This window comes from Scyliorhinus canicula, chromosome 8 (genome assembly GCF_902713615.1).
Source record: "Scyliorhinus canicula chromosome 8, sScyCan1.1, whole genome shotgun sequence".
Taxonomy (NCBI): domain Eukaryota; kingdom Metazoa; phylum Chordata; class Chondrichthyes; order Carcharhiniformes; family Scyliorhinidae; genus Scyliorhinus; species Scyliorhinus canicula.
In genome coordinates, this window is record NC_052153.1 from 139,729,790 (window position 1) to 139,748,335 (window position 18,546).

The 18,546-nt window shown below is 41.5% G+C and overlaps 1 protein-coding gene across 8 annotated transcripts in view; it reads left to right on the forward strand.

The window, feature by feature from the left end:
- Positions 1-18,546, forward strand: part of tmem161b (transmembrane protein 161B) — an 81,692-nt gene that overhangs the window by 56,343 nt on the left and 6,803 nt on the right. For all 8 annotated transcript variants that reach the window (XM_038805323.1, XM_038805326.1, XM_038805328.1 and 5 more), the window contains 3 exons: positions 2,301-2,441; positions 17,055-17,168; positions 18,267-18,441. In XM_038805323.1, the coding sequence (XP_038661251.1) occupies positions 2,301-2,441; positions 17,055-17,168; positions 18,267-18,441 (430 nt within the window). The remainder of the gene's footprint in view (positions 1-2,300; positions 2,442-17,054; positions 17,169-18,266; positions 18,442-18,546) is intronic.

Consider the following 18,546-nt stretch of genomic DNA (forward strand, 5'->3'; position numbering starts at 1 on the left):
TAAACAAAACATGCACACCACTTTTAACAGTGAATCCAGTCCAGGATTTTACACCAGCCCCTTTAGGGTTTCTTTGTCTTAACTGCTGTACAAACTGTTCACAATCGCTTTAACTCTGAATTCCTAGACGGTACTAAAATGACATCAAACATTCCATTTACCTCTGAAACCTGCTGGCCCACTTTAAATCTAGTTATTGCATAGGGCAGCATGGTGGCGCAGTGGTTAGCACTGCTGCCTCATGGCACCGAGGACCCAGGTTCGATCCCGGCCCAGGTCACTGTCTGTGAAGTTTGTACATTCTCCCCGTGTTTGCGTGGGTCTCAACTCCACAACCCAAAAAGATGTGCAGGGTAGGTGAATTGGCCATGCAAAATTGCGCCTTAATTGGAAAATAAGTGTTGGATATTCTAAATTTATTTTTAAAAATCTAGTTACTGCAATTGTCTCTTTAACTCTGAACATTATTCTTCCTCGAATTCTTCTGAACAATACCTTGGCCTCTTTGCTTTTTCTTAAACATTGTGCCTCTCCCAATTCCCTGGTTATCTGGATTGTATATTGTTCCTTAGAAAGCTTGGACTTTGCAACTCCCTTGTCCTGTCCAGTTTCTCCTGACAGAGTTGAGACCCGTTCACTCCCCAGCACCCTGTCTCAAACTGTTCTGGCTTCAGTTAAAACTAAGAACTAAAGAAAGCCCTTCCCTCTGGAAAGTGACCGCCTGTCACTTACAACGATTTACTTCTATTTACTCTTGACGTTGTAACCCCCTCTAAGCACAATAGAACCACAGTTGGAATTGAAACCAACCCCGACACATACCATACCTTTTTCCAGCATGAACCTACCTATAGGTTTTTACCCTTCCTAGCACAAATATTTAACTAAACCCACTAAAAGCTATACCTCATTTCTAATGTTTACCAATACAACTATAAAGTCCTTAAAACTACCTTTGTTTTCCTAATATTACCGTGAAAACAAATACAAAACACCTGTTCAACGCTTCCGCCATTTACTTGTTTTCCATTATCAATGCCCTGGCTCACACTCTTAAGAGAACCATCACTAGCTTTCGTTAGTCTTTTCTTATTTAAATACTTGTGGAAACTATTAGTATTTGTTTTTATATTACTAGCTGGTATTCTCTCATGATTCTTTCTCCCTCTTTATTATTTCATTTCTTTGCTGGTTCTTAAAATTTGACCAATCTTCTAACCTACCACTAATACCACTTTACAGATTTGTTTCTTTCAATTTGATACTGTCCTCAACTTCCTTATTCAGCCATGGATGATGAATCCTTCTCAGAGTCTTATTCCCATTTGCTGAGTTATTAAATATCATCTTCGAAGTCTGCCACTGACTCTCTACTGTCTTAGCTTTAAACTCACTCCCAATTCACTTCAGCTAGGTATGCTTTGAGACTATTATAATTGCCTGTATTAAGGTTTCAAACACGAGTCTTAGACTTTCACTTTCCCCCTTCTGATGGAATATGACGTTCTATCATGTTATGATCACTGTCACCTGGAGACTTTTTTTTACTATGAGGATATTAATTAATCCTGCCTCATTACCAGGTCCAGAATCGTGTGTTCCCTGGTTGGCCCTAGAATGTACTGATCTCGGAAATTGCCCCGAATACACTCTACGAACTCAATGTTCCAGGCTATCTTTGCCAATCTGATTCAAAGTGTAGCACTTTTTTTATTTGTTATGGGATGTGGGCATTGCTGGCTAGGCCAACATTCGTTGCTCATCCCTAATTGCTCTTCTTGGTTTGGTATGCCATTTTAGAGGGCATTTAAGAGTCAACCACATGTGGATCTCTAGTCACATGTAGGCCAGACCAGGTAAGGACGGCAGATTTCCTTCCCAAAAGGACATTTATGGAGCCAGATTTCAATCAGCAATGGTTTCATGCTCATCATTAAACTTTTAATTTCAGATTTTTGTTGAATTAAAATGTCACCATCTGTCTTGGTGGGATTTGCACCCGGGTCCCCTGTGCCCTGGGTTACTAGTCCAGTAACAATATCACCACACCTTTGCCTCTCCTGGCAATGGCATCAATGACGTACCATGAATTGTCAAGTACAAATGATTCTTTAGTAATTTCAACATTTAAAAAAATGATCAGTAAATCTAGCATTCAGGTTTCTTTTTGTTCACTGATTATCATTTAATTTATGGTATTTGTCATTGAGGAAGCTTTTAAAATCTTTTTGAACAACCATTTTCAGTATTTTTGTACATGACTGATTTTTAAAAACAAATCTTCTATTTTGTTATTCCAGAGGTCCTGTCTCGAAACTGACCTTTAAAATGTTTCTGGCTGTTTTCTGTGCTCTCATTGGTGCTTTTTTGACATTTCCTGGCCTGCGATTGGCTCAAATGCATCTGGATGCTCTGAATCTTGCAAAAGAAAGGCTAACACAGTAAGAAAGTTATTATGATTAAATTAACAACATTAATTATCCCATGTGTAAATGTTATCTACAGTATAAAGCCTAAGCAAATTGGGTGGACTATTCGAGAATGTAATGTAGAATATGAGCAGGAGCAAATTTATTGTTTCTGTCGTCATATCCATGGAAGTCACATGGGTCAACAGACTCATGGAAAATCTGGGACTCACATTTCAGGATTGTATTGCGCCATTCCATGATTTTATTATCTTGCATGATAGATAACAGCTATCTCTGTCTCCTTGGTTCATATTGTATTTGCATTGATCCCATGTAAAAAGCCTTTGTCGTTGCAGTGTGGGTACAACAGCTGAATTTCCTAAAGATACATTTATTTCAGTCCTCAGATTAGCATTGCGCCAGTTTCTTCTCAACAAATTATAACTTTGTAACATGTCAGTTTTGGAACAGATTCCAGATCAGTTGCAGGAAAATTAACTTTTGAAATTAGAAAAATGTAAAGGCAACAGCCACGTCTTGTCTGCTTCACTACACAAGCTCTGTACCATCCCAATGACTTGTCTCTTTTTACAGCAACATGTGCTGATTTACTGCCAAGTATCTTTGCAACCAACTCGTTAGTTCTAATTTTCAGAGTTCAACTTGTCTGAAACAAAGTATTTGTGGTGAAGAAAATATATTCAGACTCCACCTCTTCTGAATTCAGATTGATCAGTAAAGAGACTGTCATTGCTGGATATGTCAACTTTATTCTCTGAAAATTGGTGCTTTTAAAGGTGAGATCTGACAGTGTCATTGATGTGTAATTGACATTCTGAAATTGATGGATGAAATTAAAGTTCTTATACAAGAGTACTAGATTGAGTTTAGAATTACACTCATAGATTCATAGGCACTTCAGAACAGAAGAAGGCCATTTTGCCAATCATGTCCATGCCGGTCAACAAAGATCTAACTGCACAAATCCCATTTTCAATCAACTTGGCCCATGGATCTGGAGGTTCTGGCAGTGCAAGTGCATGTCTAAATGCCTCTTAAATGTTACAAGAATTTCTTACTCAACCACCCTTTCAGGCATTGAGCTCCCGACTCCCGCCAACCTCTTGAGTGAAAAGGTTTCTCCTCAACTCCCCTCTTAGCCTTCCAGCTCTTATCTTGAATCTGTGCCCCTTCAATGGGTTAGCTGGTGTAATAGGCCCTGTGGTGGCTTTAATGTTCGTTACCAAGTGAGATTCTTTCTCCTATACTCTTACTAAATGCATCCTTGCTCATAGATGTGAACTTATTTTGCTTTTCTTTGCATTCTTCAAAATGCCAATGAATTCCAGGCCCAAAATGGATATAAGAAATCTGAACAAGTATTTTATGTCGGAATTCAATCTTTCCCTCTTGGAGAGTGACTAAATGCTCAGGATTTTCACTTCTGTTGAAAGAGAGATTCCATAAGCTGGGTACCTGTTAGCAGTTCAAATTAATGTCTCTGTCATTGCAACATGTGCTGAACAATTTGGTGTCTATTAACGCAGAATATCCCAAGAAGTAATCAAGAGTGTAATGTTACAGATTAAAGATCTGTCATGTTCTTGCTAAGCATGAAGAGCTTCATAGTGCCATGAGTCATAAAAACTGCAGCTCTTCCAGAACAATCTTGTCTGGATATCCAGACTTGTATAACATTTTATAGCTAGAGATAGGTTACTGGTATGCTCCAACTAAAGATGTAAATGCTAATCTTTTATGGGGTCTCATGTTTTGCTTTTCATGAGGTCACATTACGTCTTAACTTACATGCGCACGCATACTACTCCTCTCCAAACCTCATTACATACTTGCCAAATTCCAGAGGGGAGATAAAGAGTGACTGCCCTGACATCAGGGCAGCATTTGACCGAGTGTGGCACCAAAGAACCTGAATAAAATTGAAGTCAGTAGGGTTGGTAGAGGGGAGGGAGTGGGAGGAGGAGGAGGGAGGGAGGAAGGAGACTGACTAGTCATACCTAGCACAAAGGAGGATAGCTATGGTGGTTCGAGGCTAATCATCTGAGCCCCAGGACATCGGTGAAGGATGTCCTTGGGTCAGTGCCCTCAACTCAATTATTTTCAGCCTCATTATTAATTACCTACCATTGATGATATCAGAAAGAGGTTTATTTGCTGCGAAATGTTCAGTTCCTTTCACAACTCCTCAGGTAATGAATCAGCTTGTGTCCATATGCTGGTAGACCTGGACAACATTTACACTTGGGCTATAAATAGCAAGTAATATACATACCACATATTTGCCAGGCAAAGATCCTCGATCAAGGCAGAGGCAAACCACCTTTCATTGAAATTCAATGGCATTACCATCACTAAAAGCCCACCAAGTAAGTGCCCTTACTGTTTATTCCCTTATTTTCCCTGCCATTACCATTTTTAATCCGTGGGTGATTAATGGACATCTATCTTGAAGTCAAGCAGCAGAAAGAATGAGAAATTCATAAGTTACAGGAGAGAACACTCTGCTCGTTTGAAGAGGAGCTTCTGACTTTTCGGCAAAAGAGAGAGAGAGACGGGGTGGACTCTGTTTGACTGATTGGCCAAATGGTTATATTCTGCCCAGTATCAGGTGGTGGTTGGATCCTGCCTGAGTGGAATATTTTCAGAGACCCAAGGAGCTCAGTTTGATTCCTGGAATCACCGGGCTAAGGTCGGTCTCTCTGTTCTCCGTGTTTTCTCCAGAAAGGCTGTAAGTGCTCTATTCCTGGAACTGCAGTGAACCTGAATGAATATACAGTAAAAAAGTGAACTGAAAGCAAAGTTTGAAGAAGAGTAAGGTGCTAAAAGCCACCATATGAAACAAAGACTTTTTTTTCATTTTAATTTTGATTTTCTTTTAGCATGTGTGTGTGTCAAGTTTAAAGCAGGGAATTAGATCATAGTTAACCAGTTGTCGTTGCTGCAGATTACGTTATAATTCTTTTTATAAATAAACAGTAAATATGTTTAAATTTACAAACCTCCTGACTAATTATTGGGCAGCCAAGGGCCAAAGGCTTTAGGTATTTTTCTAAGAAATCTTGGTTAATTCACTGTTGTGATTCCGGGTGAAGTGGGCTGGAATTGACTGCGTGCTAGCCCTGGGTGTCGTAACAACCATCAGCATGCTGCGGGTTAGGAGGCATGATGGTGCAGTGGTTAGCACTGTTGTCTCACAGGACCGAGTGTTCGATCCGGACACTGTCTGTGGAGTTTGCACATTCTCCTCACGTTTGCATGGGTCTCATCCCCACAACCCAAAAATGTGCAGGCTAGGTGGATTGGCCATGCTAAATTGCCGCTTAAAATTGGATTTTAAAAATTAGAAAAGGAAGAAAAACGTCAGCTGTATAAATAACTATGGTCACGAGGCTATGTCAGATGTTGAATATTTTGTGGTGAGTAACTCATCTTCTGACTCCACAGAACCTTTCCTCCAACTACAAGGCATGCATTTGAGTGATGAAATACTCTCCACTTGCCTGGATGAATGCGGTTCCAATAATACTCAAAGCTCAAAACCATTCAGGACAATGTAGTTGCACGATTAACATTCCATACTCCACCTTCAACATCCAATTCCTCCAATATCGGCACACTATGTACAAGGTGCACTGAAACAATCGGCCAAGGTTGCTTCAACACACCTAAACACGTGACCTCTACCAACCAGTAGAACAAGGGCAGCAGGCGAAAAGGAATACCACTACCTGCGAGTTCCCCTCAAAGCCATATACCATATTGACTTGGAAATATATTGATGTACCCTCATCAATACTGGATCAAAAACCTGGAATTCTTTCCCTCTCAGCACCGTGGGTGTACCTACATAGCATGCACTGGAGAGTTTCAAGAAGGCAGCTCACCAGCACTTTATTAACCAGCAATAAATTTTAACCTTGTCAGTAATACACATCACATGAATAATAAAAATAATATTTTGATTCATAACCAAATCTGGGAGTGTGGATTTGTTTTGCAACAATAATTACTCTTCAGAAGTACCTGAAATGACTTTGTGGTGCTTTACAGCATTCTGAAGTTGTGAAAGAACATGTGTAAACATGTACTTCTCCATTCATATTTTTGTGCACAGTTGCAATCCTCAGTGGCTTTATCCTAGTGAAATATATATTAGCTGGAATTTTCTAATTTTTTGACGAAGAGTCAACTCTGGCAGGAAATGTTGTGTGGAGGCCACTGGCTCCATTAGTGGCTTTTCTCGCAATACTTTTTGGCACTTAGTTATAAAAATCAAAGAGGTGGGTCCCAGCATGTCACAAATGAAAAAACAAAATAGAATAAAAAGAATCCCCCCCCCCCCCCCCCCCCCCCCAAAAAACTTTCCAGCGTGTGAGGGCCTGTTCAATGTATTTAAATGTATTAATAATGCCAACCTCTGCTGATGAGGGTCTAGTTCTTGACATCAGACTATAACCATCTTTATATTGCGTGAAGTGTTTCCTCAACAGTGACCTATAGAAAAAGTGGTGTGTGGCTAGCCTTAGTTTTTGCTACGACTCTCCTGAAACTGACACTAATCTAGATGGGGCTGATGTTTCCATCAACAGCTGAACAAAGTCGACAAAGCAGAAGTGGAAAATAAATTGTCTTTTAAATAAGATGCAAGACCCTAAAAATCATAAAAAATAGAAGTGGGCTATCTGACCCATGGACCACTCTCCATGATTTAGTTAGACCATGCCTAACCTAATTGTGGCCTTAACTCCACTTTTCTGCCTGTCTCCCAAAACCCTTGCTTCCATCGTTGATCAGAAATCTTGTCAGACTCAGCCGTGAGTATATTCAATGACCAGTCTTCACTATCTATGGAAGAGAAGTCCAAAAACTAATAACCCTCAGAGAAGTTCTTCCTAATCTCCTCCTTAAATGGGAGAGCCTTTATTTTGAAACTCTGCCTCCTGATTCTTGATTTCCCCCATGAGCGGAAACATCTCCGCATCTACCCTTTCAAACCTGCTCAGAATTTTCTTTGTTTCAATAAAATCACCGCTCATTCTTCTAAACTTCAATGTATATAAGCCCAACCTGCTCAACCTTTTCCCATAAAACAACCCCTTGATTCCAGGAATCAACCTAGTAAACATTCACTTAAATTACTTCTATTGAAAGTAATGATGGTAAATCGCTCAGATCATTTTATAAGATCCCACAGCACTGTTTGTAGTAAGAGCCTCCGAGTTATTCCCAATGCCTTGGGCCAACAATTGTATCTCAATCAAAATCACACAAAAAAAGATTATCTGGTTATTATCCCTAATTTCCATTTATGAGAGCTCACTGCGTGCAAATTGGCTATTGTATTTCCTAGATAACAATAGTGACTAGGTGTCAAAAAGTACTTCAATGACTGTGAAGCACTTTGAGATGTATGGTGGTAGTGAAATATGTTCTATAAATGCAAATCTGCTGTTTTTAACTGAAAAGTAATAAAAAATATCTAAATGTGCATTTGATATGAACATGTCAGCCTTCTTCAGTTATAAAACTGTCACCTTTGAGTGAGCAAGTCATGAATTCAAGGCCCACGCTAGAGACTTCACATCATTGGGGCTAATATTTTGCTGCAGTATGGTGTGTGTGCTGCACTCTCTGTTAAGATGTTAAATCAAAGAACTGTTAATGAAAAATGAAAATCACGTACTGTCTCAAGTAGGCTTTAAATGAAATTATTGTGAAAAGCCCCTAGTTGCCACATTCCGGCGCCTGTTCGGGGAGCTCTATTACTTACGTGTAAACAGTTCTATTGCATTATTTGAAGAAGAACCAGGCAGGGCAGTTCTCTCAATATCCTGACCAATATTTATCCTTGAATTAACATCACGAAAACACATCACATGGCAATGTGAAAATAACTGCCACATTTCACTATGGCCGTGATTTCCGCGTTGCAGCCGGCGCACCTCCCGCTATTCCCGGAGAATAGGAGAGCCGCTGAATGGAGTTCATGGTGGACCCCAAACGGAGCATGATGCTCTCGACTCGTGCCACCTGGCGCAATCTGGATCACTCCCTCACTGGGCGTGAACCAGACTCGCATACTTAAATGTATTTAAACTCATTTAAACATGCGCATCCCGTTCAAAGCTGGAGGCCTGAATTCTCCCCTGAGGGTCCCAAAGGCACTGGGATGCCCCACAATGGGAAACCCTATTGACCAGCCGGCAAAACGGTGAATCCTGACGGCGTTCTGAACCAGAAATCTGGCTCGACGGGTCGGAGAAACCCACCCCGCATCTCCCGGCTTCCTTGATTAACAGGCCTCACTGGCACGGCGTGCACAAATCAGTACTGATTTCCAAAAACTGAAATTAGACGTGAATACCACATTGGGAAACTGACGCCATTGGACACCCCCCCGGCTGGGCATTGCCCCTGGCACTTCCCTGGCAGTGCCAAGGAGTGGTGCCTGAAGGGGGCCAGGGCCATGATAGGGCGGGGGTGCATGGTGGGGGGAACCTTCAGTGATCCCATAGCAGGGTATGCTCACTTGGGGGAGTTGCGATACCCCGCTGCCAACAAGGATGGATGGGGTGGGCCAGTATCACCCTCCATGCCTGCCTAGTGTGGGGGGGGGGGGGGGGGGGGGGGTGTGACGCGGTCATTAAGTGATGAGGGAGGTTACCCCTTCGATGCTGAGGATTGGGAGTGTTGCCCATGTCTGCAGGGGGTTGCGATGTCCATGGGTGGGGTTTGGGGGGGACCTTCAACTTCACTTTGAGATCCCTTTGAGCTGCCCTTTAAAAATGATACCCTGATCTCTGAGGAGATGATCTTGCTGGCATGTATAGTTCTGCACTCCCAAGTTCTGCACACCAAAAAAAAATCAAAACGTGGGAGAATTCAGTAAGAATCTTCCCAAGCTCCTAAAAACTGTGTGGGTGAATTGCAGTGGGAATCGTGCCGGAACAGCAGGCGGGATTCTCACCAGTTTCCCACCCAAAATGACAAAGAACAGTACAGCACAGGAACAGGCTCCTCGGCCTTCCACGCCTGCGCCGACCAGGATGTCTGTCTAAACTAAAACCTCCTGCACTTCTGGGATCCATAGCCCTCTAATCCGGTTCTTCATGTATTCATCAAGATGCCTCTCAAATGCTGCTCTTGTATCTGCTTTCACCACCTTCCCCGGCAGCGTGTTCCAGGCACTCGCCACCCCTGTGTACAAAAATAAAAATGCCTGCCTCGCACATCTCCTCTAAACTTTTCCCCTTGCACCTTAAATCTATGACCCCATGTAATTAACTTTTCCACCCTGGGAAAAAGCATCTGACTATCCACTCTGTCCACGCCACTCATATTAAGTCGTTTTGGGAGAATCTCGCCCGATATCATGACTGTAACTGAACTTCAAAAATACTGTTGGCTGTGCAGTGTTTTGATGTATTTTGCAGTCATGTCATTGCTACATAAATAAAATTAATCTCAGTTCCTCGCCCTCATTTTCTTTTCTGAAGAGAAAGGGGAAAAAAAAACTTATGGTTTAGGATGATCCTGTTAATTGATGATTTATTCTGTAGAAACCGGTGTTGAGGTGCATCCATTTTCAAATGAGGTTTTCACTAATTTATGTTGACTGTTCCCCATACCACCTTCACATACAGCTTTTTGTCAGTTCTATAATATGTACGTAGCTAATGCACGTTCTTTTCTTAATCTGTCTGCTGGCATGCAGACTTGCTAGTAATGGAACAATACTAGCATGCACTTTTATTGAGCATGAAGCAGGTCTTCTCATTTATAGCCACTGAACAGATTTGAGATTTCCCCCATCAATACTTGACCCAAAAAGACATTTTATTCCCGAAGGTATTTGCACACAATTGGTATTCTTCAAATACCAATTTGTTCATGTTTCAGTCTTATAATTACTATTATTTTCCTTCTGATTCTTAGTCTGGACCAAGAAAGGGTTTTCAATGTGAGTCATTTGTTTGTACTTTGCTGATATATAAATAAGAAAAGTATATTGCATGTTATAAAGGCAGGGACCATGTTCAGCATTTCTAATAACAAAATGATGCATGCTAATGTGAATGAGGTGCAGTGCAAGTATTATACAGTTCCACGATTCTTGTGTTTACCAGAATATTTATTCAATTAGTGAAAGAAACATGGTTGATCTGGAAGAAGGAAGTATGAGTTAATTCCATGACATCTTTCACATTTTCCAAAAAATTACTTTTAAAGTATTCAGTACTTTTGAAGTAATTGAACAAATCCCTGTTTATGTTGAATATGTGGCAGTCTTATGGTGGCATATGTGGCGATGGGTTTGTGAAATGGAAGGCCCGACTAACAACCATTGAGCTGAATGACCAGTTACTCTTGACAGTTTTGGTTGTGGGAGAGGATAATAGGAACAGGAGAAGCTTAACACCAAAATCCTAGAGAGCAGTCAGATGAGGTGAAAATCCTAAAGTACATAAACAGGTGTGAACCTCAACACAAGCACAAAAGAGTCAATGTTCTGAATGATTACTACCTCCAAGTATTCACAAGAAAAAACATGTACCTGTTCCGTCTTTCAGTGGAGCTAAATATAATGAAAGCAAGGACTTTGATATAAATGAGATGTAAGATCTAGATGGACCTAAAAGGGCTCAATACAAATAAATTCCTAGCGATAAATGATGTCAATCCCAGTATGCTGAGAGATATGAGAAAACTTAATGCAGCACTGAAAACCATTGAGGGAGCCAGCAGAAAATAGAGGTACCTGGAGATTTGAAACAAACTAATGTATTCAAAGTAAGAGGGGTCTGGATTTTGAAGAAGCAACTCAAATTATAGAATGCATTGGATAAAATATGTGATTGGGCAGATAGTGCTGAAAATTTATGATTATTACTGCTCCCTCCAAAAACCACAATGAAATAGTTTTATGGTGCCATAGGTAATGGCATTTTCCATCCATTAACTATGAGTGGGTGTAAAATTCTAGAGTCAGTTGTGTTGTGAAAACATTCCAGCAATAACCATAGGGACTGTGGAAATTGAGTATTCGGAACAGCCTATAAAAATAAAGGCTACTCTTTGGCATATGAGAATTTGCAGCATGAATTACAAAGCTAAAATTGCACATGTGAGAGGATATGTGATATGACCATATAAGAGGTACTGCTTGGAGTTATAGAGTGCCATTAACTTTGAAAATACTCCAAGGCACTTCACTGAGCAGTGGTAGAAGTATTGCAGAAGTCAAAAAGATAGCTTTTTAAGTGGCCTTTAAAACCTGGGGGAAGCAGTAAAGCAGATAGATTTAAAGGGATTGTTCTGAAAAGTAAGGCTGAGGTGGCTGAAGAGTTTGCTAACGAACTTGTGTTTGGACAGAGGGAGGTTGGGAGCACAATTGGAAATCCCCCTGCCAGCCCTGTAGTCATGTAATCTCCAGAGAGACAGAAAAAAGGGGAAAGCATTCCATGTTGCTTCATAAGAGACAGAGGGAATATTCAATTGTAAAACACAACTTGCTGCTTATAAAGCCATGCTACAGTCCCTTATTAACTACATTATAGACTTAAGGAATTTACTTGCAACATAAGAAAGGGCCTCCAATTTTCTGGCAGATCTTTTCCCCCTTTGTTGAAGAAGTGTGAAATGTGTGCCAAAGATTATTGGAAAATTGTATTTGGTGTAACTAGTACCTCGTTCTCACTATTTATTTGTATTCTGGGGTGCCTACCATCTGGACCAGTGACTTGGCACATTTTAGCCCCATTAATCACTTCACATTCTCTTCAAGTATTCTGTGTTCCTCCAGTTAAACCTTTGCATTCCTTTGTAGGCAGCAAAGGTAAATATTAATTGAGCGTTTCTATTTCCTCTAGTGTGAGGTGACACCCTTTATCTAGAGTGATTCCACCCCATCTTTACCTTTTTTCTCGTGCCTGTAAAATTCCTTGATGTTTTCTTTTCTGCTGACTGCCACATCCTTCAACTTTTATGCTGTCGTCCTTCTGCTTGGAGTTCTTAATCTCCCCTGAGGCTTTTCTATGATTGTTATACTTTATAGTTTTCCTTTAATATTATTCCTCTTCTGTTCATCACATCTTTTCACATTTAATTGTTTCTAATACTTTGCTATTTATTATGCAATCCACTTTTGACCCCCAGCCGCAATATATTTAAACTGCACCTGTTCATCACGTGCTTGGATGTTATTCAGGTGTTCTCATTCTTTTTTTTTGCCGACTCGATTAATCTTTCTACTGAGATTAGGTAAATTCCCATCTGCGTTTTTTACTGTTGTCATCTACTTTCCTTATTGGGTTGGATATGCTCTTACCTAAGGGCTCTGCTACTTTTTGATTATTCACTTGTCCTGCTTTGTTATCTCTGATCAGATCTGATACTGCATTCTCTCTTACTGATGCTGAAGTACACTGCTAAGGGAACGTTAGCTTTCTAGAAATCTTCCCTATTTTGACCACAAAGTTTTGTTTTAAAACAATGTCAGAGTGTATATATGGGTCTACATTTTGTGGTCAGTGGTGAAGTGGCAGCATTTGCTGCTTAGCTTGAAGAAAGCTGTCCACAAGGACATTGGTTTCAATTTGGTGCCAATGATAGGAGACCTTAGAGTCCAGCAATAGTAATGTATGTCAAATAAAACCTATTACATTGAAGATTTCTCTCTGACAACAAACCAGCGAGAAAAATGCATTGAATATCTTTCATGTTTTGATAATTTTCCAGAGGAATATTAAAATTTGTTTTTCCGGGCCAGAAAGGTAATTGTGACTTAGCACAACGTTTAAAATACAGTTATGCCTCATTCAAAAAGGCAAAACATTTTTGAGATTTTTACAGCTAGATTAATAAATGCAGTTTGCATCATTTTAAAAATTCTTTGTGGGTATTCGTGACGAGGCCCAACATTTATTGCCTATCCTTAATGACCCCTGGGAAGGTGGTGGTGAGCCACTTTCTTGAACTGCTGCAGTCTGTGGTTTAGGTACAGCCACCATGCCGATGGGAAGGAGTTCCAGGATCTTGACCCAGGAACAGTGTTTATAGTTCCAAGTCAGGATAGTGTGTATCTTGGAGGGAAACTCGCAAATTGTGGCGTTCACATGACTTTGTCCTCCTTGGTGATGGGGATGATGGGTTTGGAAGTTGCTGTCAAATAACACTTGACAAGATGTTGCAGTGCATCTTGTATATGGTACACACTGCTGCCACTGTCTTGGTAATGGAGGGAGTGACATTGAATGTGGTTGGTGGGGTGCCAGGCCACTTTCTCCTGGATAGCCTGAAACAAGTATTTTTGGAGTTTGACTCATCCAGGCAAGTGGAGAGTGTTCCATCACAGTCCTGACTTCTACCTTGTAGATGGTAGACAGGTTTTGGGGAGTTTCTGAACTGCTTTTGTAGCCACAGTGCTTATATGACTGTTCCAGTTAAGTAATGGTTCAGTGATAACACCCATGATTTTAATGGTCAGGATTCAGCGATAGTAGTGCTATTGAATGTGAAGCCAAGATGGTTAGGTTTTCTCCTATTGGAGATAATTAGTTATTGTCTGACACTTGCGCCGCACAAATGTTACGACTTATCAACCGGAGCCGGGGTTCAGGCACTCTCTGTAGCTAGGGGGAATGGAAATGTCAAATGTTCGCTATTAAAACATATTGCATCTGATACCTGTAAAACTTCTGTCACATTAATCTTCACATCGGGCCTGCCTGCATCCCCGCCCCGGGTACAGTGGCCGAAGATCAAAAGACCCTGATACAGACCCCGTTCAGAGGATGCATGTGAGCGCGCTGACAACAAAGACAGGAGTCCGACTTTGGCATAAACTGAGGAGCACCAGAGCTTACCCCACAGCGGGTTATCATCACTCTTGCCTCGTATATTGACCTGCTCATGGGGGTGTGGGGGGATCGAGGAATGAGGGGGTGGAAGGAGGGACTGGGAAAGGGAGGGATTGAGGGGTGATTGGAGGGGGGTTAGGGAGAGACGGATTTGGGAGGGACTGGGCAAAGGGGGGATTGGGGGAACAGGAGAGATTGGGTGGGAGGGAGTGATTGGGGTGGCCAGGAGGGATTGGGGAAGGGGGATTAGGGGCAAAGAATGAATGGGGAAGGGATTCCCTGCGAAGCGTGAGCATATGTGCATGACCCAGAGGTGGTGTTTGCACACACAATTGAACATTCATTGAGTGGAACCCCTTCCTGTAATGAGGAGCACTCCCAGATGCCCTGGTACAAGGTGAAGTACCTGGGCATACCGGCGATGGTGGCGAATCCTGCAGCCCGGGCATTTTGGTGGGCTTGGTCCAGCTCAAAGTTGATATAGTCAGCTGCCCGGGCATAAAGGGCTGTAGCTTGGGAAATGCAGTTCTAGCCCTGGAATGAACCAGTTTCATAGAAATTCAGGGCTGTGGTGACCTTCATGGCCACCTGGAGCGTGTGTCCTCTTCCTCCATGGGGAGCTAGGTCACTGGCGTCCCACTCTCGTTTCTTCCTTGGTCTGATGGGTGGCCAGGTCGTCAGTGTGTACCGCGGCCTCCTGCACATTGGATGTTGCCTCCATCCCGTGCCGACCCTGCCGCCGTCTTCTCTGGAATCTAGTCGTCTATGCTACCACCAGCACCATAGGGCAGCCTTAGCGGGACCAACATAACCAGCCATATTTTGTATACCTGTCAGGAATTGGAGAAGGTTATAGAATGACAATCAGTTAGGGTTCCCACCCCGGGATCTTTATCCCTCAAGCCTCCCCCACCCTATCCTTGCGTGTCCCACCTTCTCTGCCATCCACCCAGCCAGTTATGCCGGAAAACCTTGCTCTCCACACTCACCCCAGCCACAGTAGGACCCCCTAGACTCTAGACTTCTGCCGGGAACATTAGGGAGACCATGCTCAGGTACCCTCCCCGATCCACACATTTCCCCTATGGTCGCAAGGATATCCCCAGTAGGGTGTTTGATTGTTGGCTGCTGCTTCCATGGTGCTGATGCTTCTAGAGTTCAGGCACACTGTTCAGGCTTCAAAGTTTGATTTGAAATGCGATGCAATAATCATTGTCTGAAACATGGCACATGTACCCACGAGAATCGATAGGCGCATGTTGCGTTCACCCTGATTAGGTGAACTAAACAGAGACACAACGGATACATGAACGACGAGCTGCGAATGCTTTCGCAACCAGCAAGGTCAATTCCTCATTAGCAACAGCCTTCAACTATGAAGCTAGAGGCTGCTCACAATCAAAGGGAGTTAAAATGACCTTCAGCATAGAACCAAGAGCAGGGCTCTGTCCTGGAAGTGTTTGGTAGGGTAGACAGGCAGCAGTTGTATCCACAAAAGATGGCTTGAAGGCCTCGGAGACGAAAAGCTCCTCACCCCCCTCCCATAAGTCGCCAGCCCAGGGGCGACCCCCGACTTGGAACACTTTGGTTCTCCTGAGAGGTCTTCACCCCTCCCGCCCCCAGCTCCAGTGCCCTTGAGCTGCATGCTGCAAATTGGAAATGGCTACTCACCTCCTTGGATTTTTGTAGTCTCTTAAAGGAGTAAAGCGAGGTTGAAGCCGAGAGGTGTGCAGAGGGAATTCCAGAGCTTGGGGGCCATGTATTCAACGCACAGCCACCAATGGTGGAGCAATTGCGACTTGAAAAGGGGAAATTCTCATAACTGTGGGGATGGGACAAGTTGGATAACTCTTTCAAAAAGCTGACACAGAGGCGATAGGCCACGTGGTCTCCTGACACTTTGATGCTATGATACCAAGATAAATGTCAAGAAGGAAGAACATGCATTTATATTGTGGCTTTCATGACCGTTGGATGCCTTGAGGTGCTTCACAGTTGACAAATATTTTTAACTTATAATTTATTTTGTAATGTAGGCTAACTTTGCACTCGCTCAGTCCCACAGAGCACTGAGGTATGTGACAACAGCATCCGGTTTATTGGTGTCAATTAAAGACCAGAACTTTGAAAGAACTCCTCTTTTGAATAGTCCTCTGATATTGCTTACGCTCACCTTAGAAGCAGGGGTTGGCTCAGTCTAATGTCTCGTCGTTAAAAAACACCCCGGATAGGGAAGCACACCCTCAGTACTGCATTTAACATTGCTTGGATCATGTGCTCAAGTCTCTACTGGGCATTGAACCCATTGACTCAGTGATGATAGTGGTACCATCAAGCTTTGGATTGGATTGGATTAGTTTATTGTCACGTGTACCGAGGTACAGTGAAAAGTATTTTTCTGCAAGCAGCTCAACAGATCATTCAGTACATGGGAAGAAAAGGGAGGCTGAGACAGGGAGGAGTGATACAAAATGTATTTTTAAGGGCACAAATTGCAATTCCTACTCTATTTGCGGGCAATTCCTCCCTGAATGTTACGAACTTCCAGTAAGATAAGTTAAAAGTCTGTATACAAATGTGCTTTGTGAAAATCACACAGCTTCCTGGGATGCACAATTTCTTATACATTTTAGTTCAAAATAGAAGTTCATTCTTTATCAACTATAATTAAGCAGCCTTGAATTGTTATCCTTACTGATCAAAATGTTTAATAATAGCAAGATGCCTAGTTAACCATGTGCTTTTTGGGTTTCCTGACTTGTAGGACTCTGTTTCATTTAAACTTCCTGTCGCCACTAATTATAGTACTCCTCTGGGTGAAGCCCATTACAAAGGACTATATCATGAATCCGCCACTTGGTAAAGAAAGTATTCCTTTGTAAGTATATCTGTTTGATGAAGAGCCTACTTGCATAACAAATTCCATTCAGTTCACTTTCAAATGTAACCTACTGGGATTTTCCCCAGTTCGGCTCACCGGGGTGGGTGGGACAGTTTTTACTACTAGTTCATATTTGTTGAGCTTTTCTACTCAATGGAAACAAAAATAATTTAACTTTCAGCATTTAAACAAGCATGATCCAAATGTATTCACTTGCAGCTCTGACATGATTCAGTATTCAGATACATGAACATTTATTCAATGCTAAGGTCAGGCTGGTTAATTATGTGCTGATTATGCTGAGAATTGCAGAGTAAATTATTTGCAAGTTGCAAGCACAGTGTAAATTCAGCTGAAGATTTATTTAATTTTCTCCCACTTAAACAGGGAGGCAGTGAATCCAACCTCAACGAGTTATTGTAATTCAGTGGTTACAGTAGAGAAAAAAATTCCCACATTATTTTACAAACACTTCTCATTTTACTATTTATTGACCTAATGTGAGATTTTCAATACGACTAAAAGGTTTATAGTGATATTTTAGCTATTGAGAATGCAGTTGGAACTTTAACCAAAGTGGATAACAGTTTGGGATAAGTAAGACGGAATGGTGTGGAAGGTTCAGAAATTGCAGATGTGTTGAATTAATACTTAACATCAATCTTCATGAATAATAATTTGTAAATCTAGTTAAAACAGGAGATAGAGGTCATTAAACATATATATTTGATCTAAACTTAAAGCGTGGAGTTTTAAATGGTTGCTCGAACAAGAGCAGGCCCATGAGGTCAGATTGATCGAGTTGCAAAGATCTCTAAATGTCAGAGTACTTATTGGAATAGAGTTAAATCAAAACAGTTAACTCTTGTTAATTGATTTATTTAAAAGAGAGTCAAATAACTGCTCAAAAATTGATTTAACTAGAGACCGATAATTATATTTATTTTGTAAGTTTCATATAAGTTTCAGAGAACTACATAGAAATGCTTTGTGTTTGAAATTAACTAGAGTGGTTTGATCTGTTCTGAAATATTCCAGTCCTGGATTTTTTAGATGTCTTTTGTTTCAGTGATAAGGTCATTGAACTATTTTCAGAATGTCCGAGACTACATATGACTCATTGCGACTGTGGATTGTTATCCTACTTTGTGTTCTCCGACTGGCCTTAATTCGCCAACATCTACAAGCATACCTAAACTTGGCACAGAAGGGTGTGGAACAGATGAAGAAGGAGGCAGGACGAATCAGTACAAAGGATCTGCAAAAAATGGTAAGAGCTTGAGGCCAGAAATGTGGAATGCATGTATACTAAAAGTCTTAATGGGAATGAATAGCTAGAAGTTGTAGAAAAGAATAGGGCAAAATAAAACAGAGT